Source organism: Physella acuta, unplaced genomic scaffold (assembly GCF_028476545.2).
Source record: "Physella acuta isolate Inbredline_101_S28 unplaced genomic scaffold, ASM2847654v3 ptg000207l, whole genome shotgun sequence".
Taxonomy (NCBI): Eukaryota; Metazoa; Mollusca; class Gastropoda; family Physidae; genus Physella; species Physella acuta.
Window position 1 is genome coordinate 363,055 of NW_026731726.1, and position 11,182 is coordinate 374,236.

General features: G+C 36.3%; 1 protein-coding gene across 1 annotated transcript; it reads right to left on the reverse strand.

The window, feature by feature from the left end:
• Window positions 1-1,320: 1,320 nt before the first annotated feature.
• Window positions 1,321-8,277, reverse strand: LOC131937309 (uncharacterized). Its single transcript, XM_059294590.1, has 7 exons — window positions 8,172-8,277; window positions 7,237-7,294; window positions 6,014-6,089; window positions 3,188-3,218; window positions 2,421-2,506; window positions 1,963-2,047; window positions 1,321-1,385 (listed from the first exon to the last, which is right to left on the reverse strand). Exons 2-7 carry the CDS (start codon window positions 7,245-7,247, stop codon window positions 1,321-1,323), a joined length of 354 nt encoding a protein of 117 aa, XP_059150573.1. The 5' UTR covers window positions 7,248-7,294; window positions 8,172-8,277.
• Between the last annotated feature and the right edge of the window lie 2,905 nt (window positions 8,278-11,182).

The window sequence follows — 11,182 nt, forward strand, 5'->3', positions numbered from 1 at the left end:
AAAAAAAAACAGCAAAACAATTGTTTTAATAGATTATCTGGAGATGAAGATTACATTCTTGATCCTACATCTCTACTGCCATTGTAAATTTTAAAATTTCACAGCAAATACTTGTCACAACGAATATAATTGCTGATGTTATGGTTCCATTTTCTGCCTTAATGTTTTAAACCTCAATTGGAATGTAAAATCATGTGTATTGAATTATGTTTATAATATAATGAATTAATTGCTTCTAACAAATGCTAAAATGTATTAATCATATATATATATATATATATATATATATATATATATATATATATATATATATATATATATATATATATATATATATATATATATATATATGTTGTTTACTATTGCTTACATGGAATGCTTGTATATATGTGAGGTCAAATGATGATCATGCCTTCAGTGACTCTGTATGGTATGAACTCGGTAGCTGAGATGCATATCATATTTTTTAAATCTATTTTAAATCATGTGATGCTTTCTTGTTTGGGCGTTAGATCGTCCGTTGTTGGGACATTTTAAGTGTTAATGAGGACATTTGACGCTTCCTTGTTGGACATCAGATGCTTCATTGAAGGTCATTTGATGCGTCCATGTATTGTAAAACATTGTATGCGTCTTTGATGCCTTATTGTAAGACAATTTGATGCGTCCTTGTAAGACATTGGATGGGTCCTTATAGGACACTTTAATGTGTCCTTCGAAGGACATTTGATGCCTAATTCTGAGGACACTTTGCTTCGTCCTTGTTGTTTGGACAAATCAACTGGCCCCAACATTTGTTTCGTCTGTGTGTGTAAAATGTATGTGATTTTGTAAGAGAAATTTGTGACTTTGGGTTTATGACGTTTGATGATAACATGTCATGACATTTGATGCTGAAATGGCATTTGATGCTGACATGACATTTGATGTCAATATAGTATGACTTTCAATGTCATGACATTTGATGCTGACATGACATTTGATGCTGACATGACATTTGATGTTAATATAGTATGACTTTCAATGTCATGACTTTTAATGTCGACTTGATATGACATTTTCGGGGGATTTGATGTACATTTTGCTGGAAAGACAATACACAGACGCCAACCAATTATTGGATTATTTTTATATTTTGACACACAATTTAAAACAAAGTTACCAAAAAAATTGTTACAATCTCATTTATTTAATATGTAAATTTGGCAATAAACTTGTTTAAAATGAATGTTTCTTCTACTGTTTTTTTTTTCAAATTTTGAAATATCCAGCTTTAAAAAAAATATGTCTTGTTGTGTTGTGCACTGATAGGATTTGAACTCAGGTCCTGGGCGCGGAGCCTATGCCAAGAAACATCTTGTACGAGCCGAGACCGTATTTACCAACTGATAGAAAAATGTAATCACCAGAATAAAAATAGGAAATAGTTCCTATTATAAATTATTATCTGAACCAATAATAAACTAGCAAATTTAAAAAAAAAGTATATTTTGGAAATCAATTGGGAGTATTTTTATAACTAAGTGCACCTATAAAGCGCATCTGTTTTCCAAAATTAACGTTTGATCATCATCAAATTTTCCGGTTCGTGCCTAAGATAGTTGGGGCAGATGAAGTAGAGTTCATCTGTTACAATGACCTCGGCGTATGAAGGGATTGTGTGGTCAGCACTATGCCCAGCTGTCTTTATTTTCCTTAACGTGAGTTAGGTACCCATCAGAGCTGGGTGAACTCACGGACGTTTATTGATTTGAGCACGGATTCGAACTGGGGTTAGCAATCTAGCGCTCTACCGCTAAACCACGTTGTCCATCGTATATTTAATATTGAGGTAAAAATATTTTTTTTTTCTTCTCGTAAACACCATCTTCCATAGAGAACAAAAGAAATTGCACAAAGTTTAATATTCAATAAGTTTAGGGATTCACCGCATGATTTAACGAAGAAAAAGTGACATCTTACATTGGGTGGGCTTGGGCCTGTCGATATTCCAGTAGCGGAACCCTTCTTTCGCCCTGGTGTTGTAGGCATTCTGTAGACTTCGGTTCTTTAGGAAAATTTAATTAAAAATTTTAGCTAAGTAGAAAGCATTGTGCACGATAACATGTTCAGCATAAAAATAATTGTGTTTTAATAGTCAAAATACATGTTTGATTTTGAAACAAGCGAGACAAACAAATTATTAACTGTTAAAACTAATATTTAAAAAAAAAAAAAAAAAAACCAAGTTTATAGAACAAAGTTTGTCAAGGGAAGTAACTTGTTTAATTGATAGAAGCACAAGCGATCACTCTTTACCTCCCTTAAACAGTAGACAGATTGCATTGAATATAAATATTATTTAAACACGTCAGGATCAGGATTAATGATATCGAGATCTAAAAAATAAATAATTAAAGATATTTTTTTAAAATTGTTACCTGGAGACAAGGTGATGTAGTGGGGCGTTGTACTTTTGTTCTACCTAGTGTATCGTCTGCTACAAGTTGTTCAACGTTTAAACTGTCTGCGGAAAATCCGTGAAGGAAATATACATAGGTCATATATATATATATATATATATATATATATATATATATATATATATATATATATATATATATATATATATATATATATATATATATATATATATACAGTGGCGTAGCGAGGTCAGGTATCACCCGGTGCGGCACTTAATGGTATCACCCCCCCCCAGAGGCGTATCGACCCTTCCCGGGGTCCGCACCCTACTCTCACACAACAGTTATTATAGATCTAGAAACTAGTTTTGTCCTCCCTGCTATTGAAATATGTTACATCCACATAGCTGCTAAAGAAATGAAACTTTTATGGACTAGACAGGCACAAAACTTAATTTTAGTTTTTAGTGCCAACGTAGACTTCATAACCAGTGTTTCTTCCAGACTTTTTTCTCCGGGGGGGGGGGGGCACTTGAAATTTTCGGGGGGGGGGGGGGGGGGGGTGCGGTAGACTTTCTTCGGGGGAGCGGACACTGTTAAAAGTATATATTTTCTATATAAATTATATAAATTTCATTTCGTTCGGGGGGGGGGGGCGGTAAAAAAATTTCGGGGGGAAGAAACTCTGTTCATAACGGCAATTTGTCCATGTCTTTATTAACCATAGAATGGAATATAAATAAACTAAGGGAGCTAATCAAAACAACAAAGGTTTTTTCCCTTACCTCCCGTAGCTTGTCCTGCCCTACTGGCTGACTGTGGAAAGACAATGAGAAAATAATGGTCGTACATTAATCGAAGACTTAAATATCATTAACCATTTTCTAACCTCAACCAAAATCATGAAGTTTTTGGTATCGATATTGACAACACTTATTCCATCATAAGTTTGGTTCAGTTCGGATTTGGATCAGGTTTGGGCTTGAGTTTTTAGGTTATGACAAATTGAAAAAATTGTTAACGGCTGAAGTAGAGCACTACCAATTTATGAAGGTTTGTATTCACGAGTGTATTCTCGTGGTATCTAGAAATGGCCGCCAACAGGTCATACGGTCTTAAAAAATGAAGGTATATATATATATTATATATATATATATATATATATATATATATATATATATATATATATATATATATATATATATATATATATATATTAAAATATATATTAAAGGAAGGCTGCAGAATAATTTATGTTGCTTCAAGAAAATGTTAATACGCTAGTGTGTTTGGGGTTCATTCACGGCTTTATGTCTTGTTTTGATGCACTCGAAGTTGAGTTCTCAAAGACCTTTTCTTTGCAGAGATTGGTTGTGCCAAACACCAAGCTCGTATTGCATCACATGGGGGTAGGTGGAAAGCGGTTTGACACGTGATCAGTCCAGACGAGGGAGCGCGCGACTGCCCCCCGTCAAAACAAACAACTCGCTCACCCAACCCAACACACCGGACGCGGCGCAGACAAAACACGCGCCGCCGCGTCTTGCCTGAGTGAAATCGGAATAACTAAAACAAGCGCCGGGTCAGGACATATTCAATAAACACAGGGGAGTGAACTCGTTTTCACTAGTGCTGAAATAAATAGTTATCTCCCTGTGAACGATCAGCTGAAAAGAAATATCTATCTATATATATAATTCTCTTCTTCGAGCCGTTAGAAAACAAGCTGCAAACGCTCTCCCTACCTCCCCACCCCTACATGGTTTTAGTGAGCTGTGTTCACTCTAAATGTTTACAAGCAGAGCCAACGATTTTAAACGTAGGGGGGGGGGGGGGAGGAGGGGGGGAGGGAAGGAAGGGGGGGGGGGGTTATGGGTCCTTAACGAGCTACTTATATATAGTGTTTTAAAGAAATATTTTCAGTGTCAGCGTTGGTACTGTCGAATTCACAAATTATGAATTATTGAAAATTAGAAACAACTAAATAGAGGCGTATGTTATGCCGCGGGCCGGCTCGTAATATATAATTCTCTTCTTCGAGCCGTTAGAAAACAAGCTGCAACCTCGCCTTACAGTCCCCTCTCTTCCTCTATATCAATATCACAACCACCCCCACCCCGCCCCCACATTGTCTGGTGAGTTGTGTTCACTCTGTTTACATTTTACAATCACAGAGACGGGTTTGGTGACGGCTATTAGGGGCAGATAATTTAGTTAGAAACGATTTTAAACTTAGAGGAGGTAACTAAGAGGAGGCTGCTTTCACGTGGGGGGGGGGGGGGGGGTAGTGTTTTTAAGCAAATATTTTCAATGGCAGCATTGGTACTGTCGAATTCACAAATTATAAATTACTGAAAAGTAGAAGAAAAAAAAACAACTAAATAGCGGCGTATGATACGCAGCGGGTCGGCTCGTGGGGATTTATTTCTTTACATAATCTACGGAGGTCGACCATAAGGGATTTTCTATTACGTCATTAAAGGGTTGGGCCCTCTTCCACCTCTCACATTTCGCCTTTCACGAGAATAAAATAAACTTATTTTTACATTGAATACTAATCAAATAGGCTACAAATGAACTATTTCAAACGGATTTCATTGACCGGATTTTATAGCACTTAGATGATTCAGAGAGGGAATTTTAGTTACGACATACCTAATTAGAGTACATGGTATATGGTATGATTTACAAAACAGGAGGATATGAAACTTTTACTTTTAGATATTATTGAAGAGAGTGAAATTGGGACCAATCATTAATAAAGTTACACGTAAAAGGTCTGTAATTTGGTATCCTTAACCCTAACCCCAACCCCAACCCTAACCCTAACCCCAACCCTAAACCTAAACCTAAACCTAAGCCTAACCCTAACCCTAATCCTAACCCCAAACCTAACCCTAACCCCAACCCCAACCCTAACCCCAAACCTAACCCTAACCATAACCCCAACCCCAACCCTAACCCCAAACCTAACCCTAACCCTAGAGGTGAATAAGGAGTTATTTTTAGGGCGTCCGTTTAAATATTCAAATGACTAGACAGAAATAGGTCAAAGTGGGGGAGGGGGGGGGGGGGGGGCTAAACTTTTACCCTTACACTTTTTGCATTATTGGGTGGGGGAGTGGGGGGGGGGCTGTCTGGACAATATCCATTTATCTATATATATAATTCTCTTCTGGGATCAGTTAGAAAACAAGCTGCAAGCGCGCCTTTGCAGTCCCCTCTCTTCCTCTCTATCACTATCACCCCCACCCCACCCCCACATGATCTGGTGAGCGGTGTTCACTCTGTTTACATTTTACAATCACAGAGACGGGTTTGGTGACGGCTATTAGGGGCAGATAATTTAGTTTGAAACGATTTTAAACTTAGAGGAGGTAACTAAGAGGAGGCTGCTTTCACGTGGGGGGGGGGGGGGGGGGTAGTGTTTTTAAGCAAATATTTTCAATGGCAGCATTGGTACTGTCGAATTCACAAATTATAAATTACTGAAAAGTAGAAAAAAAACAACTAAATAGCGGCGTATGATACGCAGCGGGTCGGCTCGTTGTATATATTTCTTACACATTCAACAACTCAATAACAATATTAGAATGTATATCATGCGTTACCCGTAACTTCATCTTTGTCCAGTGGTCCGTGTTGCCCGTGTATCGCAAGGGGTCACCGTCTGCCCAGCTGCTCATCCTGGAGATTATCAGACAATTGGTCAAAAGAAGACGCACTGTCGATAACGCTAAACCTAGTCCTTAGTAGTTTGCACTTATGCTAACCTTAACCCTAGTCTTCAGTGGATTACACAAGACACACTAATTTACCCTAACCCTAGTCCTAACTGACCCTAGCCATAACCCTAGCCCTTAGGAGTAAAACCTAACCTAGTCCATTAACTTTAGTGGATTCCTCCAACTAATCTCAGTGTTCATCCATGAACGACGTCACACACAGGGGGTGGGGAGGTTTCGGAATTGTATGTGATGTGTGACGTTGGCCGAGAGGTTGGGGTGGGGGGAGGGGGGGAGATGGGGTTAGAAAGTATGATGACACTCTTGTACATAAAAAAAATGTTTGGAACTGAATTTATCCCCTTTTTTCATGTTTTTTTTGTTGATCGATGTTGACTAAGCCCAGTAGATATTTAAATAAAAAATCGATGTTATTGTGTTGTGGATTTTAGGCTTAGAAGTGACGACTTTTTTTTTGGGGGGGGGGGGGAGGGGGGAGGAGTCTGGCTTTTTGTGACGATGTGTGACAATAGAAAAAGAGGTAGGTAAAATACGTTTTAAATAGGTTATGGATGATCCCCTCAATTCTAACTAAACACACACTATACCATACCCTCAATGTTGTTGTCTTAGATTGTGTTTTTAATTGTTGTTGATTTTATGTTAAGTTTCTAAATTTAAAAAAAAAAGCCTCTTGGATGTACGTGTATTTTAAGTCTCCCTGGACCATATATTTCCGTCTTTTGTTGTTCAGTATTGATTTAAACTTTAAACTACAGTGTTTCAAGTCAAGCATGCGTGAACTTTTACTTCGTCTCTAAATAATATATGTGCTAACACTGTAGTACGGTTCCATATTCTCAAAATTATACCCTCAAAATTTGTCCTAAAAATATTATCTCGAAAAGTAATCACAAAAAAATGATTATTTAAAAAAATGCTTTTTGAAAAAAAATACATTCATAAAAACATAATCAAAATTATCCTAAACTTTTTGTCTTAACATATATCCATTCTTATTGACAAAATTTCACAATGCTGTAATTGCTCATGCGTAAAGTTCTTTATTGAATAAAAATATAATGGAGCCTGAGGACGCTTATGTTTACCTGGTTGCCATGACTACAGCTTCCGATGTCGTTGGGTCTTGTTTTGGTATTGTCTAGCCTAAAATTGAAAGAAATCATAAAACGGGGTGTGGTAAATATTCTTCTGCTTTCACAAACGTTTTAATGGCTATTCAGTCTTTTTAAGCTATCAAAAGGAATATTTGAGAAACGTACATTATTGTACCCCTCTGTGAGGGTTTTTTCAGACAATTTTCTCCGGAAAGATTAAAACAATTTCACTTGAAGATCTTTATAGTTCGATTGGGTTATTTCAAATAATCGATCTTTTGTCATAAAATGAAATTCAATATCACCAGGATAGACCTAAACTCCAGCACTAAGCTGGACTAAACGCTTATCTTAATGGTTAGAAGATGGTTCGGATTTTACCGTGAGAGATACGGCAAACCAAATTCATACATAATCAACTTTTGAATGGTTGACCTAGTCACGTTCGAATCGGGGTTCAAGTCAGTAGACCGTCCATGAGTCCACCCAGCTCTTATGGGTACCTAACTCACGTTAAACAAAGTAAAGGCGACTAAGCATACTACTGGCCACACTATCCCTTTATATGCCAAGGTCATAGAAACAGGTGAACTCTACTTCACTTGCCCCGTGGACCATCTGGTTTGGAATGGGAACGTTACTAATTACTTTCCTGATGATACCATTTCCTTAGATAAAATTATATCCATGACGGCTTCTAAGCCTAACAGCATCCACTCTACTACAGTGTAGCTCCCGATTTTAAGTTGACTACCGACAATTTTAAAAAACTTAAAATGTAAAATATACTACTAATAGTTACACAAAGTAATTAATTAACTAAAATTGCCGTTTAAAAAATTAACTTTGAAACTCTCCAACAACAGAAATTAACAATATCATATTTAAAACTCCACAATGACAAAGGTTGACGAGAATCAACTTACCACTTCTTGAGACTGACTTTAAAATGCCAACACAGATCTGTACTTAAAATATAAGATGTGCTGTCGTATATATATGTGTTTCACATTCATACCCGACGATCAACCCCTCAACTCCCTCCCCTTTACTGCTTTCCCTTTGAACAATTTTGTCTTTTCATAACACTCCATTCAGGGGCAATAATCGCGAGTATCGATTCAAACCGCTGATCAGCTTTTCTTTAAAGGGAAATAACCAAACACGCAAGTGAATAATTCATTAAATCGAGTGGCAGGTTATTTCAATGTAGAGTTGTCAGTCTTGGTTTGCTGTGTGTGTCTTGAAATCGAGCCAAACAGTTAGCTGATTTTTTTAGTGTGTTCAATAACTTGTTAGGTTCTAGAAATTGTATATCTCCAAGTAGGAGATTGTGGGCTGAATGCGAAGTGTATATAGCTGGGGGGGGGGGGGTTCTATTGTAGGCTAGTCTAACAATTGAGTTTTCAGCTGATTACGTTTTCGTATCTTCGCTACGCTTGAGTTGTTTTGAAGTTGGTTGAATAGGTAAACAAGAGCATAGAGAAATTATAACGGAGGTAGTTGTAGGACAATGCTGAACATTTGTATGAAGTAGTCTAGGGACAATGATGAACATTTGTATGAAGTAGTCTAGGAACAATGATGAACATTTGTATGAAGAAGTAGAGGGACAATGATGAACATTTGTATGAAGTAGTTGAGGGACAATGATGAACATTTGTATGAAGTAGTTGAGGGACAATGATGAACATTTGTATGAAGTAGTTGAGGGACAATGATGAACATTTGTATGAAGTAGTAGAGGGACAATGATGAACATTTGTATGAAGTAGTTGTAGGACAATACTGAACATTTGTATGAAGTAGTCTAGGGACAATGATGAACATTTGTATGAAGTAGTAGAGGGACAATGATGAACATTTGTATGAAGTAGTTGAGGGACAATGATGAACATTTGTATGAAGTAGTAGAGGGACAATGATGAACATTTGTATGCAGTAGTCTAGGGACAATGATGAACATTTGTATGAAGTAGTAGAGGGACAATGATGAACATTTGTATGAAGTAGTCTAGGGACAATGATGAACATTTGTATGAGGGACAATGGTGAACATTTGTATGAAGTAATCTAAGGACAATGATGAACATTTGTATGAAGTAGTAGAGGGACATTGATGAACATTTGTATGAAGTAGTAGAGGGACAATGATGAACATTTGTATGAAGTAGTCTAAGGACAATGATGAACATTTGTATAAAGTAGTTGTAGGACAATGATGAACATTTGTATGAAATAGTAGAGGGACAATGATGAACATTTGTATGAAGTAGTTGAGGGACAATGATGAACATTTGTATGAAGTAGTAGAGGGACAATGATGAACATTTGTATGAAGTAGTTGAGGGACAATGACGAACATTTGTATGAAGTAGTAGAGGGACAATGATGAACATTTGTATGAAGTAGTAGAGGGACAATGATGAACATTTGTATGAAGTAGTAGAGGGACAATGATGAACATTTGTATGAAGTAGTTGTAGGACAATACTGAACATTTGTATGAAGTAGTTGAGGGACAATGATGAACATTTGTATGAAGTAGTAGAGGGACAATGATGAACATTTGTATGAAGTAGTTGAGGGACAATGATGAACATTTGTATGAAGTAGTAGAGGGACAATGATGAACATTTGTATGAAGTAGTCTAGGGACAATGATGAACATTTGTATGAAGTAGTAGAGGGACAATGATGAACATTTGTATGAAGTAGTTGAGGGACAATGATGAACATTTGTATGAAGTAGTAGAGGGACAATGATGAACATTTTTATGAAGTAGTTGAGGGACAATGATGAACATTTGTATGAAGTAGTTGAGGGACAATGATGAACATTTGTATGAAGTAGTCTAGGGACAATGATGAACATTTGTATGAAGTAGTGAAGGGACAATGATGAACATTTGTATGAAGTAGTCTAGGGACAAATATGAACATTTGTATGAAGTAGTAGAGGGACAGTGATGAACATTTGTATGAAGTAGTAGATGAACAATGATGATCATTTGTATGAAGTAGTAGAGGGACAATGATGAACATTTGTATGAAGTAGTTCTGGTACATTGGTATGAAGTAGTTGTGGTTACATTGGTATGAAGTAGTTGTGGTACATTGGTATGAAGTAGTTGTGGTACATTGGTATGAAGTAGTTATGGTTACATTGGTATGAAGTAGTTGTGGTACATTGGTATGAAGTAGTTGTGGTTACATTGGTATGAAGTAGTTGTGGTACATTGGTATGAGGTAGTTGTGGTAACATTGGTATGAAGTAGCTGTGAGGACATTTTTATAAAGTAGCTATGTGTACAATAGCACACATTAGTTGTGTCAAAATTTGCATTGTGGGCTCTACTTTATTGCCAGTTTAAACGTTCTATTGCTTATCGATTCGCCGTAACCACATTTCAGAATCGCCAAAATCAATACTTCAGTCCTTAGAGGTTAATCTTTGGCTTAAGCTTCGTGGCAGAGTCATGGTAAGCGGTCACGGTACAGTAATCCCCAACTTTATCTTAACAACCGTGAATTGTAATCTTCAGGTACCAACATAGTTAAGTGTGCGTCCTTTCACTCTGTGTGTAATAACGCCAGATCGCAGGTAAGTTATACGGTTTACAAAGACGTAATCGATTAATCAGGTGAGAAAGTAGGGCAAAATGACCCCAGGTGTTAAACTGTACATGCATGATAAGAAAACAAACGTCTGCAGTGGCGTTTCTGATATATATATATATATATATATATATATATATATATATATATATATATATATATATATATATATATATATATATATATATATATATATATATATATATGTACATATATATATATATGTACATATATATACATATGTACATATATATATATATATATATATATATATATATATATATATATATATATATATATATATTTATATATATATATA